Source organism: Opisthocomus hoazin, chromosome 18 (genome assembly GCF_030867145.1).
Source record: "Opisthocomus hoazin isolate bOpiHoa1 chromosome 18, bOpiHoa1.hap1, whole genome shotgun sequence".
Lineage (NCBI taxonomy): Eukaryota > Metazoa > Chordata > Aves > Opisthocomiformes > Opisthocomidae > Opisthocomus > Opisthocomus hoazin.
Genome location: NC_134431.1, coordinates 11,337,484 through 11,360,956, shown reverse-complemented (window position 1 = coordinate 11,360,956; position 23,473 = coordinate 11,337,484). Strand labels below are relative to the sequence as shown.

Here is a 23,473-nt window from a genome sequence, read left to right as displayed (position 1 = left end):
CAGCAGGCTGCCGGGAGCCCAGAATGGCTTTCATTGTTAATTTGGAGCAGAAACACTGAAGCATATCCTGAGAAGGATGCTAATGAAGGGACTGCCAGTAGTAAAATCCTAGTGACCTTTGTGCTTTGTGCTAATTTCTATTCCCCCTCCCTTCCCCCTTCTCCTTTCCCCTCTGAGCTGCTATCTGGCCAGTTAGCCCATGAATTTCAAGGTACAGTAGGAGTGTTGTCCATGCCGGGGTGAGCTCCACGTGCCTCCCCCACTTCCACTCAAATCACAGCAGATTAAAGAGGCTTTTGTTGAAATGTAACAGACAGACACATAGAGGCAGGGTTCAAATTAACTGATTATAAATCACTAGTTAGTCTGAGAAGCCAAATCTAGAGCTGGCTAAAAATTTGAAATTACTAGCCAATTGTTAAATTAATCCCCTGTTTTAAAGCAACTGGGAAATGTTTGACAGCTGCACAGAAGTAAATATTTACGCGTTTTCTGTAGGACCTGTACTCTGTGGGCCTTGTTCAGGTTGTGTCTGCTGAGAGGCAAAGGAGAGGTGGTAGAGCTGAGCCAGGCACAAGAGCTGCGTCACGGAAGGAAATGAGCCTGGTTTTTAAGATGGGCTCATTTTGCGTATGGCTGCCAGGTCTTGGCTTGAGAGTTGAGCTTTAAATTTTCAACCATTTAGGGAAGAGAAGCCAGAAGTTGATGGTTCCCTGTTGTAATTTTCCTGTTCTTGCTCTGTTGTCTGCCTGACGCTGAAAGTATTTTCAGATTCCTGGGTTAAGCAGTACAAAAAGGTTTAAGGGCTTGTTTCAGAGGTGTCACTAGAGAGTGGCCAGAAGGTTTCTGCATCCAGGGCTGAGGTCAGGAGCTGTTAGATGAGAGGCTTTCAGCCCTTTTTGCAGAATGAATCCTACTGCTTTACACAGTGGGGGCAGTGGGCTTGGTAAGGCTTTACAGGGAAGGGTTGCCTAATTCTTATAATAGAAACTTTACCCATTTTCACCAGTATAGTGAACTGGAAGAAAGGGAGGTGAGGAGCATCGCGTAGCACCATCAAACCCTGTCCTGCTGCTGCTGTAATGCACTGGTGTTTTTCCTTTGCAGGGACTGTGAAGGTGAAGAGCTCTAATATACAAGTAGGCGACCTCATCATTGTTGAAAAGGTTAGCCTTTATGTGTGGTTTTTTTCTGTGTAAATTTTTTTTTTGCAAGACCATAGAAAATGAGGTGTTTTGAAGTCACATTTATTTATGATAGGCTTAGAATGTCAAGTGTTGAACACTAGTTACGATATTTAATGACTTCTCAGGGTTCCCCCACCCCACCAAAACAGCATCATGATCTTTACAAATGAAAGCAGATCTGTAGATAAGTGCCTATAACCTGATTTTTCGACTTGCAGTATGGAAAGATAAAAAGCCTCCCTAGCCCTATCTCTGACTGTTGGACACAGGTTAAATACCTGCTACAAATGCAACATCCAAATGTTGCTTTGAGTGTAAACAACACAAGTGTTAGGAGACACGGTAATCCGTTTGCAGGCACTGGTATGTACGGGTATATTTCCCCTTTTATACATGTGTGGGGTTTTTTTAATCCACATTTTTTTTTCACACACTCTCCGTGAAAGCAGCTGTGACCTTTAAAAGCATTAGTATGAAAATAGTACAAAAAAAAAGGAAAGTGGTAGCCATAGACTGCAGATACATGCTTTCTTCTAGCATGGGACTTCTTGAAAAGAAACAGCATTAGTTTAAAATTTCTTCATACTTCTAGAGTTACTCACTAGCTCTTTTGTAAACCTAGCCGTTGCTGGGTCTGGTCAGTGGGAGCTGGCACCAGTTATTATTCTGCACTTGAAATTCTGTAGGGCAGTGAATTTAGGATTCAAAGCAAAAGTAATACCAAGCTTCAGTTTGACAAAGAAATCCTCTTTCTCCTCCATACCCCCTTTGCTTGTCACGATGGGGCAGTGGGAGGCGGCTGCACACGCGTGCAGGGTTGTGTGCACAATAATGGCCTTTCTTCTCCTAACAGAACCAGCGGGTCCCTGCTGACATGATCTTCCTGAGGACGTCGGAGAAGAATGGTAAACATCTGGAACCAATTGTCAAAATAGCCATTAACCTTTCACTGGTTGTTCAGAGAAAATTATCTTTCAGAAATGTGAAAGAAATAGATAATAGTAAAATTTTAGAGAGACAGAGAATTCAAATGCTTTTGTGAACCGCCGCTTCTCAGCATGTTATACTCTGTTTTTGTTTGCTAATCAAAGAATGTGGGTGGTTGAATCGAGGATAAATGAATCTGGTTGTGTAACAGTTTGTGTTTTAGGTGTAAATCATTTTGCTTGCCATTCAGGTTTGCTTTGTGGAGTGTGGGATAAGGAAATGTTGTATCAGAAGCATTAAAAAACATCAAGACTAATGAGAACATTTCAGATGTCTTCAAGACACAGTGCAGAGTCTTGCTGCACTCTGGACTAGCGGAAGGAAATGAATGCGTGATGCAAGAACATCATTCTTACATTATTGACAAATGTTACTTAAAAATCAGATACCATTTCCAAAGAAAGAAGAGCGTCCTAGATACACAGCTCATTTTATGAGCTAAAAGTGTGCCTAAGATAGATCTGGAAAGAGCACTGACTGGTGGTGTTGAAAATCCACAGGGTCTTGCTTCCTTCGCACTGACCAGCTGGATGGTGAGACGGACTGGAAGCTGCGGCTGCCTGTTACCTGTACTCAGAGACTGCCAACTGCTTCTGTAAGCTGCCTTCATATGAAATATTCTACTTGGTAAACACGTGTTTTCTGTTCTACCTGAAAAACATTCAGGTGCTTCAGTTAATGGGCTGTTGGAGAAACAGTGCGTGTTACAGATCAGCTTTGGCAACAGAGGCTGTAAGTGTAAGCCAGATCTTCCGAGCTCCAGGCAAGGTTTCAGGAGAGGTGAAGCTCGGTGTCTCTGTGCCGCATGGCTGTCACCACAGCTAGAGAATCGCCTTGCAGCAGAGGTGGCTGATGGTAGGATGCTCCTTTTTTTTTTTCTTCCCCAGAGACCATTGCGGTAACCTACTGCAGAATAGGTCTTGTTGCAGGGTAGGTACCCTTGGTGGTGGTACTTCCCAAATGCTCCCTTGCGTTCCTTGCGCTGCAGTAGGTTCAGAGGCACAATTCATGCATTTTCGTGAAATGGCTTCAGAGGCAGTAACGGTTTTATTGCTTGCCTGTGTCACCATGGAAGCTCCACTGCTTGGTCTGAAATAAGCATATAGCCTACATCAAACATGCTGTTTCCCAAAATGTCTAGCTAAAGTAGTTTGTGTTTTGTTTTGTTTTGTTTGTTTGTTTTAAAAGGGGGTAAAAAAGAAGTGCAGGGAATCTAAGTTCCTGTTTTATTGATGTTCTGTCTGTAAAAAGTGCAACAAATGTATTTTATACAAAGGCTTTGAAGCAAGGCATGCTCTCCATGGAGTGTGTAGTTCATGCATGCGTAGGGGTCAGCAATGAAGACGCTGTGCAGAGCTGGCGTATCTTTTTGTCACCACAGAACTGTTCCTAGTGACACTGGCATCTTGAACTTTAAATATTGAGTGATAGGGTGTGCCTTGGTTGCCTTGAAAGACTAGTCCAAACCTTTGCTATGAAGTAGTAAGTGTCTTGGACTGTCTTGATTATTCAGGCTGAAATTTCTTTTGTGGGGCACCAACATCTAAGTAACTCCTGGGAGTCTCTTGGGTATCAGTTCAAGAAATACTCTTCAGTGAAGCTGCTACAACAATTGTATTTTCTCTTAGACAGTTGGGCTCCAATAAGTTATATAATTTAGTAATTATCTTAACTTGATAAATAACTCTTGCGCAAAGTATTTTGGTAGAAATGTTTGTACAGTATTAAAATGTCGTTATCTAACTGTCTGGCAAACATGTCTGTTTTATAGGACCTACTGCAAATCCGATCCTATGTATATGCAGAAGAACCCAATATTGATATTCATAATTTTGTGGGGACCTTCACAAGGGTGAGTCTTGCTGACATAGGTTTGAAATCATATATGTAGTGTTTACTATCCAAACCTGCTGAATACTACCAAGGTGCCAGAGTTTTTCAGAAGTAGTGAAGTCTCTCTTGTCATTCCTTGTCTCTTGTTCTTTTTTTTCTTTCCTTTTTTTTTTTCTTCCCCTTTCATGCAATCCATGAAATAAATCTGAAACAAAAATATGGTTATTGAAGTTTTGACTTGGAGACAATGTCGTAGGCTATTTGGGATTAAGGACCTTACTCTGAAGGTATTGGACCTGGACATTTGGACGGAGATTGATAGTTACATATTCATGATGCCTGCTCAGAAGGGAATCTGGACCACTGTGGACTCTGTAGGATTAAAATCCTTTAACTGTGAAAAGACAGGGTATCTTAGGTAGATCAGGCAATAGCAGTCTTAATTCTGAGTCGGTTGGTTTTTTGCCTTCAATTGCATGCAACCTATATAAACTCAGTTATATCTGCTCCCTGTTTGAGAGGACAGCAGCTCAGAGCCACAGTGAAATATCACCATTAAAAAAAAAAATGTATCAGTTGACTTGTTGGGAAGATGCATTGCCTGCTTGGGGCAGAAGGTTGGGTTTTTTTCCTCTCAGTGGGGCTACGAAAATTTTGACAGATTCATCTGATACCCTTGGGGAATTTTAAGAGGACAAATGATTTTGTAAAGAAATAGGAGACAGTTACAGCTTTTTAGAAACTGTTTGCTGGTATTTTAGTTCAAAATTGTAGGTTTTGCCCTCTCATCTTCATGTGGCGTGGTTTAATCTGGTTCAATAGTCCTGGCACGGAAGAGGAGTTTGAGTGGCTTGGGGAGGCAGTTCTTGTCTCAAACCTGCACAGACATTAATTTACTTTCTCATGCAAAGGTGCAATTGTGTGGAATTAATCTTTTGGTGCCTAAGAGGAATTGTGCTTTCTTGTAACTGTTCTCTGGTGTGTACCAGACAACTTTCCAGGCATCACTGAGCAGTCCAAAAAGGTTCTCAGTGAGATTCTTACAGTAGCAGTAGAAATGGTATTAATCCGCATGAGCCAGGAGAGGGAACATTTTCCTGTAGTCCCTGGAGAGCTGCAGACAAATCCCTTTCTCGTTTGTGGTTCCCAGGAGCCTTCAGCAGGCAGAGGTATCCTAACAGATTTTTTTTTTCTTTTTTTTTTTTTTCTTACAACTTCCCCCCTATTCCACTGGAAAAAAGTGGTCCTGTTTTCAGCCCAACGAGGGATTTACCCGAGTTTAGGAAAATCCTCCATCCTATCAAGAAGCCCTTTACTAGCTCTCCCAGCATCCCTCTCCAAACACCTTGGTGCAACTCTTGTCATCCACTGGTCTTTTGCATTACTGACAAGTTTGTTTCTCTTTCTTTTTATCCTGTTGTAGGAGGACAGTGACCCTCCAGTAAATGAAAGTTTAAGCATAGAAAACACCCTATGGGCCAGCACAGTGATTGCATCAGGTATGATGGAGGCATGTGTGAATTTCTTTTTTAAGGGAATATGTTAACAATTTTTAAAGGTCTTTTTGTAATGGAATAATAATCTCTGTCAGTTGGAGAAATTAGCAGTTGGAATGAGGTTTCCCACTTGTCCTAACACCTCTGGGGAGCTGAGCTGACATCTAATTGCCTTTTGGACATTCCTAGATGAGAAAGAATTGGAGTGGCCTTTGGGCACTTCTTTAGCATCTAGGACCAGAATAGCACTTAATTGCTCTCCACATTGACATCCTAATCTGTAACAGAAATGGTGTCAAATAGATTCTGGTAACAGAAGCTAAGATGAAAGATTTGCAGGTAAGTGCTTCCATGGAGTTCATCTTATATACTTTTAAAAAGGAAAAAAATAAATTCTTTGACAGATTTTGGCTTATATGTACAATAAACTCCCAAGGCCTGAGATTAATCAGTGCCCTCTTGTCAAAGTAAAAGCCTTGTGTCTCCACTGTCCAGCACCCCTGTAAAGTTTGCAGGGAGATAGCTGGACGAGAGTGAAATTCTGTAGTACAGTTCTTGGAATTAAAGTTGTCAAATGGAGAGGCTCGACAGTGCAGTGCGAAGGTGTACATGGAATTAATAATAATAGGAAGGAACATGAACTTCAAAAGATTTGTTTGAAGCACTGAAGAGATTTTGATTTGCTCTTTTAAAAGCAAAAAACAGCGAAGAAGTTTTATTCCTCTGTGTTTTTATCTAAACCTGCTTTGATTCTTCTTTGAAATGTATTACAGTGTTGTCACAGTGCTGTGACCAAGGGACTGTAAAAAACTAGTTGTCCAAATACAATTTAATCAAGATCCAAATAAATATAACTTACTTGATTAAATGTTATAGACTAGTAATTGCCATGCAGTAGGTACCCTACCTTCCTCCCCTCTGAGCGTAGACATGTGTAATCAGCCTGGCAGCTTCAAAGGCTGCTTAATGCATGAGCCTCAGCTCATCCTGCTTTTGAACAAAACAGATGCAGAAAGGGAAAGTAATTTTTCTTGCGATTCTGTCCTGTATGGCTACTCACCCCGCAGCACCCTTTCCTGGAGCAGGGCTCTCTTGCCTTTGTATCGAAGCTTTAATTTGTCCCAGCTCTTGAACCGTTGCAAATCTCACACTGCCGTGGCTGAGCCTAATGTGGGGGTGTGTTACCGTGAAGAGCGCTGCTGAAGCCAGAGGGAAATGCCCCCCTGCCCTCCGCACGCTGACAGCGGGTGCCTGCTGAGGGTAAAAGCACTTCCTCTGCTGTATGCTCAGCTGTGGGGATTATACACGTGGGTGCAGACATTTTTTTCCCTGAGGAGGGCACAGCACACACTCTGCTCGTCCTGGTCGCTGCCTCAGGGCTGTTGAGAAGTCCCGAGTGGTCGTGGGGTCTGTATTGGGGTGTGCAACAACTTCCTCTCAGCACAAGTGAACTTACTGTTGAAGTCCAATCCTCCCTTCTGAATTCAAACAAAGTTATTTGTAGATAGATATCTTTGAGTTCAGTTAATAGGACTAACATTTGCAAATATTTTCTCATGATGTCAAATAGTTTATGCAGTTGAACCTGTTTTGGATGGCCATAAAACAACTAGAAACACTTTTTATACATAGCAGTGTGCCTTCAAGCTGTTTTCTAGTCCTGGCAGGTTTTCTCCCTCATTTTGATTGACTTGATCAATATAATACTCAGTTTTGTTTCTGCTATGGCAATAATAAATAGCATGTTGGAGGTTATTTCTGTTAGGAAAAAATGGGGATATTATTTTTCTTCTTCTGTAAGTGAAAGCTATGAAGTTGTGCTGATGCCATCTCGCTGGGGCAGCCTTTGCTTGTAAGACGAAGTGGAGATATGTGGCTTTCTCCATCTGCTGTGGTAGGAATGGGTCTGACTCTGACTGTTTGTGGTTGATTCGGAGTAGCTGTGCCATCTGCTGATTTGAATTGTGATGATCTTACCACCACCTGCCATCTGGCTCCAGTGATTTGTTGTTGTTTTTCGGGTTTTTTTTAAAGGAATGATTCCCAGCATATTTTTAGAAACCACCTCTTTTGAATCAGTGCTACTTAAAAATAATTCACTTGCAGCTTGTTGGAACTTTGATCGTTAATGGAAGCAGGCGAATAACAGAGTATAAAATGGCAGTGTATTTGCCAAAAAATGCAGTGCTTTGTTTTTTTCCAGTGCTGTTTTTCTGCATTTTTACAGACCCCTAAAATTTTCTAGTAAAAATTTAGACTATGGCAATAACAGCTTTTGAACTCTTGACGGTAGATAGCTTTTTCTTTATGGCTTTTTGCAAAGTCTTTGAGAAAGCTGTAGAAAAACAGTAATTTATGGTGCTAAACTGTATTGTGTTTCTGCGAGAAGAAAAGGGAGAACTTTGTTGCTCTCACCTCAATAGCAACTGTGGGACATAGCATTAAAATGCACTGGTAGGCTTCCAGTAGCTCCATCTGTTACAATAAGGTAGGAGTTGGTATGATTCGCTTTTCATTGGGAACAGCAATTAAACAAATACTTAGAGTAAATTGTAGATTTTAAAATAAGGTAATTCTGTCTTTGAAAGCTGTTGGAATTCATTGGTTTTACTCTGATTGTGGCAGCCTACATCAATAAAGAAGAACCGTAGCTCAGAGCACTGATTTGATTTTGACACACAATGAAGGACCATTATCTGGTGTAAGGCAAACTTACCCACACCTAAGTGGGACTCAGAGCGGTGGGAAGAAAACCAAGAAATCCTCCGTCCTTAGCAACTTTTATTTATAGTGGGGAGAGACAACTGCCATCAAAAAGGGGTCAGGGAAAGTCAAGAGAGCAAAGCAGTTGACTTCTCCATGCGCATTAGTTGATGCAGTCTGTGATGTGGCATCAAACCCAACCATACGGGCAGTGTGGTTGAAGACTTACTGGCTTTTTGTAGGACGTCTTCTGTTCAAAGTCTGTGTTTTCATATGTTTTGTATTTCAGCTACTGGCTTTTTTAGTTTATGGTTGCTATCGCTACTGAAATTAACCTGCTGAAATCCTTTACAACTGTGTCAAGCCTTTGGATCCAACAAGTAGTTTTATAGAGAAAACAAACAGAGATTGTTTTTCTTCAGCTGATGTGCGCTCTGTTTTGTTTAGGTACTGTTGTGGGAGTTGTCCTCTACACTGGAAGGGAGCTGCGCAGTGTGATGAATACTTCAAACCCAAGAAGTAAGGTATGGTAAGGAAACAGTCTTATAATAAATAAAAAGGAGTAGAAATTTATAATTTTTTGAAGAAAATCCTTCCAAATGCTATACGTACACACTACAGGGACAACCCCGTAGGAATAATGATTCATATCCTCCAAACTATGACTTAAGATAGCTACCATAGTAGAATCCATTTGTCCTTATTTTTTTAGTCCTATTATACACGTGTCTTCTCACTTTTTAAGATCAGTAAAACCATTGTGTTTTATATGGCTATAATGAGATAGTCCCAGTTAGAATAGGAGAGCTTATTTTACTGCATTCTTCTATTATAGTAAAGCTCAGACAAGATGCAGGGCTGTTTATATAGTCTGCAGCTTTTGGCAGCAGGAGTCCTCTCACACCTCTTCATACATTGTTTAACTTCCAAAGGATGGAAGTCTCATTTTGTAAGCTGGCAACAATATTTCTTCTAAATTTAAATACGTTTGTAGTGTTTTAGAAGAGAAGTTGACTAGTGGAGAATGGCTCTTTGGATATGGCAGTTTATTCACTTTGTGAATATTACATTGAGCTAACATCTTCTCTTGTGTGTTTGAAATGTCTTCATGTTATGTCTTTAGATTGGTCTTTTCGATTTGGAAGTGAACTGTCTTACCAAGATCCTGTTTGGGGCGCTCGTGGTGGTCTCGCTTGTCATGGTGGCCCTTCAGCACTTTGCTGGCCGTTGGTATCTTCAGATCATAAGATTTCTCCTTCTGTTCTCAAACATCATTCCCATTAGGTAAGGCAATTGCTAATGCTTCCCAGCAAAATGCTGTTGCCTTTGCGTCCTCCTCCATGCTTCTAGTATGAACAAGCATGTAATTCCTCATTTGACAAGTAAGCAAATCTAGAAATAGAAATCAAATTACTGTTCAAATGTAGGAATTGCTGCTTTGTTTCTGCTGAATTTGTTTAGCATATTCACCTGTTCACTGACTCTAGCTCAGGCTGTGGATTAGTCATTTAAGGCCCCTTCTCTCGGTGTTTGGGGTACCTGGTTACTATGATAAGAGCAGAGCAAAAAATAGAAAAGGAGAGATATTTATACAGCATGTAGTGTAATAGAACCCGGTTGCCTTTTAGAGGGCACTGAAACTTTAATTGTGCTATATTAATAAGATTGTTACTTTTAGTGTAGGTCTGGGATTCATTTCATTTCCATTTTTAACCTGCTATCTGAGTATCAGTCACACTGTCCTTACTTGTCTGTGTCCATCTTCCCCTCAAATTATATCTGTTCTTCTCCACATAATTTTATCATCAGTCTTTGAATTACAGTACCACTGCAGCAATGCACAGTCCTTCTCCCCATTTGCCACCCAGCCACTGACTTTGAGTATGCTTCTCCCAAAACACTATCTTTGGCAGCTTAGATTCAGCGTGCAAGGCGTGTCCTTTCAGTGCACTTGTGGCAGTTCAATGATTTTTTTCCAGGGTTTAACTGGAGATACATTTTCTCTTTCCCCTTCCTCCTACATAGTTTACGTGTGAATCTGGACATGGGGAAAATTGTCTACAGCTGGGTGATCCGCAGAGATTCCAAAATCCCCGGAACTGTCGTTCGATCCAGCACCATTCCCGAGCAGCTGGGGAGGATATCCTATTTGCTTACAGACAAAACAGGTAGCTACGTAGAAAACACAGTTGTGAGTTGTGGTATGTTGTTGTTCGGATTTTGTTACATTTTTGGCCAGCCAGAAGTCTAATTTAAGATTTCTTTGGGCTAGAAGAAATATGCATTTCCTGTCACTTTGACAATATGTTTTAATCAGTTTGGAAAAAAAAACCAAACTTTTTTTTTTTTTTCTTCTGAATGCACCATGGATAAGAGAGGACAGGAATATTATACTACATTAAAGAACACATGAAGTGTGCTTTTAAACTGTAAGTTGAGGGTAAAAATAAAACCAACTTTTTAGGGTTAGTTTTCAAAGCTGAATGAAGATAGCTTACATGTGTAGGCAGAAACATACCATCAGTCTATGGCTGTCCTCGCTGCTTCACAGTTGAGCTTGAATTCAGAAGACCAAAGCTGTAATGAAAAGCTTGGTCTATATAAAATCCTGGTCCCACTAAAGCTGTTCCAAGAAGTTTTCTTTGGTTCCAGCAAGACCAGAATTACACCTGTAGCTCTTACTGGCATTGACTTTGGAGTGAATAATCTCATTCTTATTTACCGGCACAGTGATGTCCATCACTGCTTCCTGGGAGGATCAGCCCTCGGGTTTGTTAATACTGTCTTTTTTGCTGGCCTCAGCTTGTGCTGAGAGCTTAGTGCAGTGATTGGTTCAGCTTTTGGCCCAGCTTCTCTTGGATTTGCAGTACGGCAAGGATGAGAATGTGTGCTGGGGAATACATGTGTGTGCTGGGGAATACGTGTGTGGGTGCCCACTCCATGTCTGGTGCCGCTTCTGTTACAGGAACTCTTACGCAGAACGAGATGGTCTTCAAGCGACTTCACCTGGGAACAGTCGCTTACGGCCTGGACTCCATGGATGAAGTGCAGAGCCACATATTCAGTATATACACGCAGGTAGAATTAAATTGCATTGCTTAACTCTTTGTTCACAGAACAGTTTTCTGGGTCACTGGGCTAATGGTGAATTAGTATGGCAAGGATCTGCCTATTAACTATTACTTTCTGGAAAAGTCTGAAGGTCATTAGATGCTTAATACATAAATATTATTATGATTGCTTAATACATAAATATTATTATGATTGCTTGTTACATTTGTAGAGTGTTTTACATCCATGAATCTTTTAACTCTCACTGCCGCAGCACGTACATGGATCTGTGTGAGTGAGTGTATGTGCCTGTGTCTTGCTGCTGAGGTCTGATTGTAAAATAGCATGCCTTTGTTTAGATATTCACCATTTACAGCAACCACAGTGTTTGCTTTGTTGAAAAGTTGGCTCTGGGTAATAATATTTAGTGGATTAAGTTGCTGTTTGAAATGCTGCGTGCTGGGGCAATAATAAAGGAAGAGGAACCATCAGTACTCAGTAAGCCGTAACAGAGAACAGCGTGCCAGCATCGCTGCTTTAGGCCTGATGTTAAAAAAGAAAATGGTAAAAGTGCAATTCTTTTAGTGCACCAGTGATCTTACATGCTGCATAACTGACGTCTGCTTTGAGAACTATCCGCCCCTAAAGGAGGCAGCAAAGTCAACGTGTAAAGTATAGAACAGGAAAATCCTGTTTTGGGAAGTCTCTCCCTTGCATTCCTCTTTCAGTAGCACCGGATGAGCCAGCGTCTAGAAAGCCTTCATCTCTCTTCTGAGACTTTTATTTCAGTTTTGTATGATAACCAGGTCAGCAAACTGTATTCCGTAGCATGTTACAACGGACAAGATGCTTATGAATTGAAACCTCATGTAGATACATGCATCTCCTTTGTAAAGCAAGGGATGAGGTTTTGCTTAAGAATATTACTACCTTTTAAAAAAAAAGCCCATTATCAGTGGCTGATGTTCCAGCGACCCCTCTGAGTGGTACTTATAAAAGATTTAAGAATTGTCACTGATTATGTAATCATTGAAGCATTATTTTTCGTTTTCTGTTAATAACCGTTCTCTCAACTACAGCTAGAAATAACTTTTTTTGTGACTTACTGGCAATTAGATTTTTTTTTCCTTTTGTAAAATGTGATTCCATAGATGCAATCTGCAGACGTTAGTGATGGGTTACCACTCCTGTGTCGCATGTCAAGCGTTTTCATTTCTCAGTAGTTGTGGTTTTGCTTCGTTCCTGCAGAAACCACAGAAGTAATTTTCGAAGTGCCCATGCTTTTCCTTGAGAGTGCACACCCAGTGCAATGAACTGGATTTTTCACGTCGCATTGTTTCTGCTTTGCTCTAGAGATATTAGATGGAAGTGTGCTTTCTAAACCCCCCCAAAGTGAAACATGAGGCCAGCATTCTTGTCTGGAAAAAGGCGCTCTGTACTGTAAATAGGATTTTTATTTTAGGATTTTGTTCGTGGTGGTAAAGACGCACAGCAGGTTTCCTTGACCTCGGTGATCCATCTAGTGGCATAGCTTTTTCCCTGGGCAGACTGGCAGGCTACAATGTGTTTTTAACTAAGTAAATGCCAGTTGATAAATACCTGGTATTTTGAGTAATTATCTTTTTCACTGACATATGTCTCAGGTAACTTGTAACTCCTCTAGCCATTTCTCTTTCTTTCCCTCCTTTGCTTTCATAGCCTTCTTAGCATCTGGTTCTTCTCCTGGTGTTGAGACCCTTAAAAGACTGAACTGTACCTTAAAAAAACCCAAACAAACACCAAACCAACAAAAAAACAGGCTTCAGATCTGTTTTCCCTCATTTTGTACTCAATCTCCAGAGAAAACTTGACTACTGGTTAATTATTTGCCAAAGTATTCAATATTTGTCAAGAACATTTGGGTGACTGACTCGTCCAGTGTGTGACTAGTGCTTTATGTCAATGTAAGTGCACTTCAGCTGAGGATTTGCTGTTGTTTGATTTGGTTAAAGCCTGTTGCAACAGTGCTGATGAGCAGCGATATTAAATTTGAAGATCTGATGTGTCCTAATGGCTAGAGTGTGGAAAACACCATGTGGAATTGCACTGGCAAAGGATGTGTCTCATAAAACGTTTATCATTACCAAGTGAGATTCCTTATAATGAGAAGCATTTGCTGGCAGTGATTCATTTTGAACTGTAGTTCTTATTCTTTGCTCTTATTTTTACCATGTTGTGGCCTTTGACCTGGAAGTGAAACTTTTGTCCTCTTGACACTAAAGGTTAACAGAGCAGGAAACTAGATCACTGTGTGTCCCTTCTTCAACCAGCATAATTTAGTAATTGTGTAATTATCTGAAGACTCCCATTCTGATACTAAAAATAGTATTAAAAATTAAATGAATGTAATTAAGATTTTCTAGGTTCATACCAGTCATCTGTTTTCTGTTTTCCGCAATTATATTCTCTTGCACATGAAACCCCATTGACTCTAAATTTTCAGAGCCACTCGTCTGTTGTGGAGCAAAAAACGCTTTCACTGAGTTCTCTGATTTTGGTCTTTCACCAGTCAGTGTTCGGTGGGTCTGCAACAAAGGGTCTTTTTTTCAGTGTACTGTTCCAAAAACTTAGGTAAACCTTTTGGGACGCTTTACTCCACCAGTAACAATGATAAAGAAGTTGCGTGACTCCGAGGCGTGTTCCCAGTGATGGTCTGAGTTAAGGTGTCTGAAGAGCGCGTCTCATTCCTGGGGACGTAAGAGCCTGCACGGCTGCTGCATATACTGTCTTCACTGAAGCAAAAACTTAATTTAAATCTTTTATTTTTTTCTGCAGTAAGACATTATTCTGCTTTCCTTTTTTATAAGCAATCTCAAGACCCACCTGCGGTGAAGGGCCTGACCTTAGCCACTAAGGTGCGCAAGACCATGAGCAGCCGAGTGCACGAGGCGGTGAAGGCAATCGCGTTGTGCCACAACGTGACGCCGGTGTACGAGTCCAACGGGGTGACAGACCAGGCTGAAGCCGAGAGACACTACGAGGATTCCTGCAGGGTCTACCAGGCCTCCAGTCCCGATGAGGTCAGTGTATAAAAATACAAATCTGGCCTTGCTTTTCACACAAAAAAAATACTATTTTGTGAAAGTGCTCCAGTGTAGCAAAGGGAAAATTATTGTAGTGTGTTTGTTGCTCTGAGGACCCACGAATGGACCACAAGTGCCCTCTGAGCTGATGCACTTCAGCCAAATCTGCCTCTCTGCCTGAAGCTGCGGAGCTACATGGGGACTCATATCTGGCTGTTGTATCAGCATCTGCATCGCAGAGCTTTGCTCATGTTTCTGCACACACCTTTTGTCCAGGGCGTGTTTGGTTGTTCAATGCTGTCAGTCCCTTTGACCACATTTGGTAAATTACAGGCAGTCTTCTTGTCTGTGGGAGGACTTGTGGGAGAGGGTTAAATCACTCCTGTGAGTCAGCTTGTCCCTGATCTACAAAGCATTTGAGCTTCTAGACCAAGTGACAAGTGGTAAATTGCGCTGGGTAGCACTGCTAACCCGGGACGCATCCCTTTCCGTGCGGACAGAGCCTGAATTAGTTCTGCTGAGTAGCCGAAGTGCACAGGAGTTTGTCTCAGAGCAAGGCTGTGCCCTGCCGGTTCTCTGCTGGAACCCAGTACCAGGGCTACGCGGAGTGGTACAGCAGAGAGAAGCTTTGCAGCTCTGCAGTGACTTGCTGGAGACTTTTACTGAACATTTGAGAGATCGGGTTCAGTATGAGGACTTGTGATTAAAGCGCTCTTTGCCACACTGCAAAATTTGGAAAATCTAATTAGAGTGTTGTTTCCTTCTGTGACAAAGAAAGGAGGAATAAAATATGGTTTTATGTCTTGGTTATGCTTCTTGGATACTTTTTCTTTTTTAGTGCAGCAAAGGTAAAACAATTTCTTTTCTATTAATTTGTACAATTACACTTGCTCTGTGCTATGGAAAGAGTCTGAAGTTTGAAACTTTCCGTAAGAGTCCTATTAACAGTATGAGATCATATTGCCCATTCGACTGCATTTGAAGGGTTCTTCCATTTATTACCCCAAATAAAACAGATTTGCCTCTGATAATAACCTTTTCACCTTTGACGTCAAGCGAGAAGCTGGCTTTCCTCATTGTTAGAGGTGAGAAATTTTTTGCATAGAAATAAATTTAGTCGTTAGCCTGGCTATGTGAGGATTTCGAAACTGTTGCATATATTAATGAAAGACTGGCACACAGAATCAGTTTTCACTTTTCATGTACATTCAGAATACTCCCTATATAGCATTTTTCTTCCCAAGTAGTCTATTCATTCACTTCATATAATGTGTTCTTGTCTGTATTATACAAAAGCTGCATCTTTGCTTTTTCCGCCCTCCTCCATTGATGTGCTTACAGTGCCAACAAACACTTCACTCCTCCCTGGCCCTGGAGCTGTGCGCATGTGTGTCCTCTCCCACCACATAATCCACATCGGTGTTTTGCTTACCTGCTTTTCTCCCCTGATGTGTCGCTTTCCGCTACAAAGACAGCTTACAGAAATCAACTGCCTTTGGATTGAAACAAGTTCTGAACGATTTCCAGATGGTAATTTTTGTGATCTGCATTTAAGGTTTTTCTCCTAAAGCATTTACTGGCTATTTTTGCGGAGGTACTCTGTTTATTTACATATATACTGTGATATATAGTGAAGTCTTTTCCTTTTTCACTTTATACAGTTCTGTCTTTAAAATATTTATGCAGCAATTTGTCTCAAATACCCAAGGGATTATTGTCTGTTTGTTTTACTATAGCATGATAACTAATCCTTCCAAGATTATTGTTTAAATTCTTTTTTCCTTTCTTGTAGTGTCTTAAGTAGAGAATTACAGTGGGTTTAGAAATCAGATATGCTTTGCTGCACTGAGGAGATCTTGTCTGTAGGTCTTAGATATACAAATATTGTTTAGACATGCTCTGTGTATGTCATACTAGATGGTACAAAATGCAGGATCAGCACAGACTGAGTCCTTCAGAAAAGAGCGATGCTGTTAAATAACATTCCCTGTAGGGGAATGGCTTTGGACTCCTGTTAAAGCCAGCCTTTGAAATCCTATATCAATACAATATTGCCATGACAGGGAAGGTCAGTTTATGAAATGAGTACAAAAACTTGTATTCTCTTTACTTTAACAGCAAGAGTAATTTCTACCAGTTGGCATAGGATTCATTTCCTGTAACAGAAAGCAGGATTTCCTAAATTTGTTTCCTGTGCACGCTGCCATTTAGAAGTCTTGAAGTATCTTTATTCAGATATCGGTTACAGCCTTGGGGCTCTGCAAGCGTGTCAGTTGTAGCCGTACAGTAACTAACAGGGGAAATGAAATAGATATAATCTGATCAGAGATAAGAGTGCCTGGGATTCCTGGGCAAACAGTCTTTAACCCTGACAACCCGCCGCAGCTGCCAGGACATGAAAGGGTGCACCGATCAATGGGCCTCTGCCTGCTGTCTGTCTGCCTAGGCAACCCTAAATGGGACGTTTGTAGAGCAACTCATGGCACAGAAGGATCAATTTGTCTCTTTAGAATGAAATTTATTAGTCGATATCCACTCCAGTGGTGGCTTGGGTAATTTAATTGTCGAAAAGAGCAAAGTTTGGGGGATAGCGTGCCGAGCTGCTGTAGCCGCTTTGCTTTGTAATGCTCAGATCTGTATCTGACTTGGCCTGGACAGAGCTGCAAACTCCCAGAGCGTGGTCAGGGATTTTACTGATCTCCCCTCATCTGTGACCATGGGCTCTCTTGAAGATGTTTGAGGGATTTCAAGCCTGCTTTTAAATCTCCTCGGTTTAAGCTGTAAACATATTTTTGCATCTTGAATCTTTCTCCTCATCTCTGTGACTGGAAGCACCTCCAGTTATCTGTTGGCACAGCGCAGAGTAAAACTCCTCTGTCTTGCACCGAGCGGGGAACTCGCTCCCCGTCACGGGGTGCCCAGACCCTGCCCCAGAGCCACCGGCGCTGCTGCTGCCGTTGGTGTTGTCCCCCGGTGTTGTCCCCTGATGCTGCGGCACTTCCCAGAGGCCAGGCCCATTGTGTCTTCTGTTGAATGGCGACGGTAATTTCAATGCTTGTAGTACATCTGATAGGAACACTTCAGAATTATATCGCTTTCTCTCTCGGTAATTATTCATTAAGTACTGCAGAGGCTGGGAAGTGGCATGTTCAAAGGGCTCAGCTCTGCTTCCCCACCAGTGCTGAATGCGGTTCACCTGGAGAGCCATTAAGGGCTGACAGGACCCGCATCTGCTTGGGAGCAGCATGGGAGGGGGGGATTCCTTTCATTATCCTTCCCTTCCATTGATGGACCTTTTTGTGGTCTCGGGGCCATCCGACTCGCCTGGCGTTGCGCAGCGCAATGCAGTTAGTTTGACGCGTGTCATGTGCACGACACAGCACCTCTGACGTGCTGCTCGTCCATTTGTTCCTCTGCACAAGGCTTTTCTTTCAGGAGGCTTAAATGCTTCCTGACACAGGGTTTAAATGGGGTGCTGGCAGGGAAGGAAGGAGGAGGTGTCTGTGAAGGAGAGTGGCAAAGGAGACGCTGTAACAGGCTGAGCTGGGAGCAGAGATTTGTATCTCCAGATGTTTGCAGCTTACCGACATGGGCAAATCAAGACCCAGTGCTGCATGCACTGAACCTCAAGTAACATCACGCTGTGAAAAATCCTCCATAATCATTTATTAACCAGAGTATTAGAAACCCAAGCTCCATCTCTGCTCTGGGAGAGACTGTTAGGAGGATTATCTAACTGCACACTTTAATACACCAAGGACGGCTTGAAGAAACTTCTGAAAAAGATAAGCTTGAAAGAGGCTTTGATTTGTTGTAATCTTTGTGAATAAGCCTGCAAGAACTTGCTAATATTAAAACAAATACTGATTCAAATTAATTTAAAGGTCTTTCAAGGTGAAGCCAGCTCAACTAGTTTTTTTTTTTAATCTAGAGATTTAAGACTACTTTATGAAAGGAAAAGTTTATTTTAGATTGTCTTTTAAGCCTAATTGTGAATTAGGGGAGCTGAGTTCACAAAAGATTCCCCAGTTAGACCTAAGTGTATCAATTCCTCTAGTAAAATCTTGACTCAATGCAAGTAATTATAGATTCCATTTTTATCTATATATCATGTATGTATTTTCCCAAAATAAATTCCATTTTTGTCTAAGGTATTTGTTGTCACTTAAGACAGTAAAGGCAGACCCTGAAAGGAACAAGGGATAATTAACCTTCAAGACAGCAGCAACCATGTTCCCAGCACTCTCCTGCCTTTGAAAATGTCATTGTAAAATACTTCCAGTATTTCGTGTCTGTTTGGAGAAAGTATCCCTTGATCCTTTCTGGAGGCCGGTGATATATGGGCTCATGTCAGCTGCCACTCCCATCCGTTACTGCCGAGACAGCTTCTAGAGTTAAACGCCCGTATCTCAGCAGAGTCAAGCCAAGATGGATGTGTCAGCTGAGGTGGGGATTCTGGGGCAGATCGTCAGGGAAACAGAACAAAGACTTTGGTCTTCTGTCATGACTGGTTGTAATCTAGTGAAAGCGTGTAAAGAATTCAGTGTTGTAGGTCCTTAAATACTAGAAGCTGCAATCAAAATGGTACCCACATACATTCAATTAAATGATTTCTGGTGTGTGCCTTGAAAAACTGGGGTTTGTTTTGGGTTTTTTGTTTTGTGGGTTTTTTTGATGTCTGGGAAGAAGGGGTTTTTGCTAAGAAGTGTCTGTGAGCCAGCCTTCAGCTGTCTTGCTGATCCGTACAGAGGTTGAAAGTTGTTGATGAATTATTACTGCCTAACAGATAGAGTATAACACAGAGCTCGTTTTGTTTGTTTGCTTTTTTAACATGAATTTTTAATGTGCTCTGCATTAGTGTTTTTGGCTTTGATATTGTAAATCCAGGGTGAATGCATCATTTTGAATTCTTGATTTCATAAACAGCAAGCTGGGAAATAGCACATTCAAACAGCAAGTGCTTGTAAAGAGATTTAAGTGATGTTGCCCTTCAGGACGCGGCAGTCGAAGACGGGGAGCCCCCCACCTCCCGCTGAGAACCCAGGGCAGCCTGGCAGCTGGGTCGGGCAGGAGCTGGGCTGCCCAAACCCCACAAATACTGTCTGTAAGCTTCTGACTTTGGGAAGAGCCCACTAGAAAGAGCCACATCGGAGCGGGCACCTGCGTGTATGAACGGGTCTGCTCTATAAGCACCGTTAATGACTAATGAGCTTCTTGGCAGCCCCCACGCGCTGTCCCTCAGGGGAGGTGTGGCGTGGATTGGCCGCCCTCACCATGGCCTTCTCCTCTCAGGTGGCCCTGGTCCAGTGGACCGAGAGCGTGGGTTTGACGCTGGTGGGCAGGGACCAGTCCTCCGTGCAGCTGAGGACACCGGGTGGCCACATCCTGAACTTCACCATCCTCCAGATCTTCCCCTTCACTTACGAGAGCAAGCGCATGGGGATAATTGTTCGGGTAAGTGGCTTCGGGTAAGCTCTTGTGTCTCTGTGAATCTCCTGCTAACACAACGTGAAACATGTAAAGCATTTGCTCTCAGCTGTGCTGTTCCTCCTGGGTGAGTTCTGCAGGCTCTCCTTCCTCAGGCTCTAAGGTGGAGCTACTAACATCTTACTGCAAGGTTTTAGCGATATGTCCTTTTCCTTGGCCATATTTGGCAGTGCTGTGGTGCCCTGAGAGATCTTTAGTTTCTTGATCTTTGGTTCGTTGCTCAAAATAACGAGGAGCTTAAGCTTCCAGCTTCCTCCAGCTGCTCCTTCCCGCTCACGTTTTTAGTGTGTCCTGTACTCTGGGGTGGGTTTCAGCCATCCAGCTCCTCTGTCTGCACACGTCAGTGCCTGTGGGGCACCATGAGGGGCAATGCCAGGTTGGTGACAAGTGTCTGGCCAGTCCATCAGCCAGCACTGCCACCAACTGTGGAAGCATGTCTTTGGGGTGGCAGTGGAGCCTCCAGGATGGTGCTAAGAAGGAAGAGGCAGCTCGAGCGTTTCCCTCCAACTGTGAAACCAAGGGCCTTGGGGATGTTGGGAAGTGTTGGGAGAGGATTTTTCCTACAAGTATGCAAGGTGGAAGGAGACATAGGAGGGACTGGTGGGATATATAAGTCAGCTAAAATCTGAGTGTTTTGATTCTGTGTGCTGGACCAAGGCTCAGCAGCTTTGATAATCAGCAGTGATTCCACTTTATCTCTCAGGTAAGGCTATTTTAGGAAATCTTGAAACCAACACTGTCAGCAAAGGAAATAATCGCAGTTACCCTGTCCCCTGGGACCCAAATTCTCTGTCCCCTCCCACTGTGGCTGACACAGTGAGAAGGAAGAGGGGCTGGATAAGGGCAGAACTGCTCTCTCCAGGGGAGCAGCAGGCACCAGCAGCATCTCAGGGAAGCTTCAGCTGACTTTGAAGCCCTCTTGGGGTTGTCTTTTCATCTGTCCAGAAGCTCCTGCCCTTCCTGTCATGTCTATCCCATCGTCACACTGGCAGAGCTGGGCTATATGGTGGACTGGGGCTGTGAGTTGACCCAGGTCACAAGTGCTTTGCCCTCCTCAGGGTCAGCCGGGAGCAGGAACCTGACAGGTTCACAGGTCCAGCTTACACTGCGTCTCCAAAGCAGCTGTGATGGTACAGCAGGGGGTGACGGAGACTGCAGCAAAATGGGAAGGAGGGAGGGGATCCTGAACCAGTGCCACAACAAATAACTTTAGGATATTGTTAGTGGTTTTGTGGAAGTGCTCCCCAGATCTCTGCCAGGCATGGAAACTCCTTTCAGACCCTGTGGAAGTACAGCGCTGCAGGAGGCGGCACTTGTGGCTGCAGGGATCTATGGAGATTGATTTTTTTTTTTTTCTTTTTTTTCTTTTTTTTTGAGGGGGAAGCTTTTTGACAATGCTCACAGCCATGCCGAGAACACAGTGTCATGGGCAGGGTTTGAAAATAGCTGAGTTAAGGTAAAAGGGTGCATTTGTGCAAGTACCTTTATCAGCAGCAGCAGGCACTGTGCACGCTAAATATGTGACCAGCTGAAATTGTACGCGTAGCTTTGTGGTTTTATATATAAATACAATACAAGATCAGACTCTCAGAAAAAAATTGCCTCAAAAAGAAAGAAGAAGAAGAAAGTGTGGGTGTTAAAAACAGTTGAGCTCAGTTGTCACCGTTATCATCACTAGTTTTCAAGATAGTGCTAGAGAATCAGTGTTAGTAAGATAAACAAACTCAACTATGGTGAGGCACTTCCATTTGCCTGCGAAGCAAACAAGGTGAAGCAGTCTGAGTATTTCTTTTGGAGATAGTTAAAACATCCTTGTTATTTTTTCACTGATAGTACAGACAGATAATTGGTACCAGGAATTTAAAACATGAATATGAAACCTATAATCCTGGGCAAGATATGATTTGTTGTATCATTTCATGGGATCTGCAGCTTTGTTATTTGGGGGTGGGGAGAATAGGTAAGATTGGGGGAGGGGGTGTCTCTCCTCCCCCCCCCCCCCCCCCCCCCGTTTTTTTTTTATTCTTTTCCCCCCTCTGTTTACTTTGCGGTAAGACTGGGTGGCTGCATGTTTATTTTGGGGTATCTGGAAATAAGGTGTAAAAATATCTTCTACCTCGTTGTTTTTAGTTGGAAGTAGTCGGGATCAGTATTGCACATGTGGGCCTCATTGATAGCAGATTAATTTGCTCTGCTTTATTGGCTGATGTTTGGCAGCTTCACAAGTTTCAACTTCTCTGGACCCCTGGAAGAGCACAGCCCCTGTCAGAAGTGGCGCCGTGAAGGGATGGTGTGAAATGCGGCAGTGATGCAGTGGTTGTATTCAACAATAACAAATATTACAGAGAACTTCAGTATTCCTATTGCCAAGAGATTTGGTGGTAAAGAGGCACCTTTAATATGTGCATATAATTGTTTTCACAAGCCTATGAAGGACAAACTGTGTTTAGTGCAGGCTGAAAATCGTTAAAGCTCGTGCAAATGGCTGTATTTGTTATCCTACCTGAGTATTTTGGACCTGGGTCAAGTTGCTCAAGGAACTGCTTTTAAGTTCTGGATCACACACCACAGTATGGTGTATTGTATTTCAAGTTGTTCCAGGCTTTGGAATACTAAAACATGCCCAAGGGCAGGAATGTCAGTCGAAGTGGGCTGATAGGCTGAGCTTGTACAAATTAATCATAATCAGTGTGTTAAATCTCTGAATCGCGAGATCTGACTGGATGCATTTGAACATAGACAGTCATCGGTGTTCCCACAGATGTCTTGTGCTGCATGGGATAGCTGCATCAAGTACAGTGCCTGTCTGTTTAAATACAGCAAGTGTAAATTCTTCAGATTAATTATTTTTATAGTGAAAATGATGTGGAGGCTTTAGGCAACCTTTTCAAGACCTAGAATAAAAATATTAGCAATAAAAGAGGGAAGACTAAACCTCCTTCCCCACTGCTTACTGTAAGTGCAGACTTTCGATGAGGTGTTGTTTTATCCAAGGTGTAGGAAGTGGGCTAACCATCGATGCCAGGGTACACTTCATAAAATTCTGTTTATATGCTCAGCAGAGAAGTGAATGCCTTGAAATTTTCTCATCTAAGTGGAAAGGAGTCCTCTTTTTTTTTCTCTTTGATTTGAAGCTTATTCCTTTTAAATTATCTATTATCCTTCCCTTTTAGGAAGAAAAAGGTTTCTATTTTGCATTTCTGTTTTTAGAATATTAGTGCTGCCAAAACCGACAAAACTCCCACTTGTGGTCAGTGAGAGCAACATCATGCCCAGATCCTGACTGTAAATACTGTTCATAGAAGCACTGGCCCCTCTCTGTTGTGTTTGTTAGTTGAGTATCTTTATTTTGCAGCCATTGAGCTGCTGCTAAACCACTAAAATCAGCTCCCTGTATACCCTGTGCCAGAAGTAGGTTTTGAGTAGCAGATGCTGGCTGCCTGGGTATTGCTTTGCCACATTCCTGTATATTACAAAACATTTTCTTCAAGCAGGGTTTGAATTTTCATTAGAAAAAAAAAAGGAAAAAGAAAAAAAAGAGTTTATAAATAGGTAGTTGTCAAGTAAAATTTTCTTCTGTTGGACTAGATGACCCACAGAGGTCCCTTCCAACCCCTACCATTCTGTGATTCTGTAAACATGCATTAATGCCTGTGTAGGCACTCCA

General features: G+C 42.3%; 1 protein-coding gene across 1 annotated transcript in view; it reads left to right on the top strand.

The window, feature by feature from the left end:
• ATP9A (ATPase phospholipid transporting 9A (putative)) overlaps positions 1 to 23,473 on the top strand; it is a 65,036-nt gene that overhangs the window by 21,147 nt on the left and 20,416 nt on the right. Inside the window, exons 5-15 of the mRNA XM_075438958.1 lie at positions 1,108 to 1,166; positions 2,041 to 2,092; positions 2,675 to 2,769; positions 3,946 to 4,026; positions 5,431 to 5,506; positions 8,654 to 8,730; positions 9,330 to 9,490; positions 10,232 to 10,374; positions 11,172 to 11,284; positions 14,104 to 14,316; positions 19,612 to 19,773. Of these exons, the coding sequence (XP_075295073.1) occupies positions 1,108 to 1,166; positions 2,041 to 2,092; positions 2,675 to 2,769; positions 3,946 to 4,026; positions 5,431 to 5,506; positions 8,654 to 8,730; positions 9,330 to 9,490; positions 10,232 to 10,374; positions 11,172 to 11,284; positions 14,104 to 14,316; positions 19,612 to 19,773 (1,232 nt within the window). The remainder of the gene's footprint in view (positions 1 to 1,107; positions 1,167 to 2,040; positions 2,093 to 2,674; positions 2,770 to 3,945; positions 4,027 to 5,430; positions 5,507 to 8,653; positions 8,731 to 9,329; positions 9,491 to 10,231; positions 10,375 to 11,171; positions 11,285 to 14,103; positions 14,317 to 19,611; positions 19,774 to 23,473) is intronic.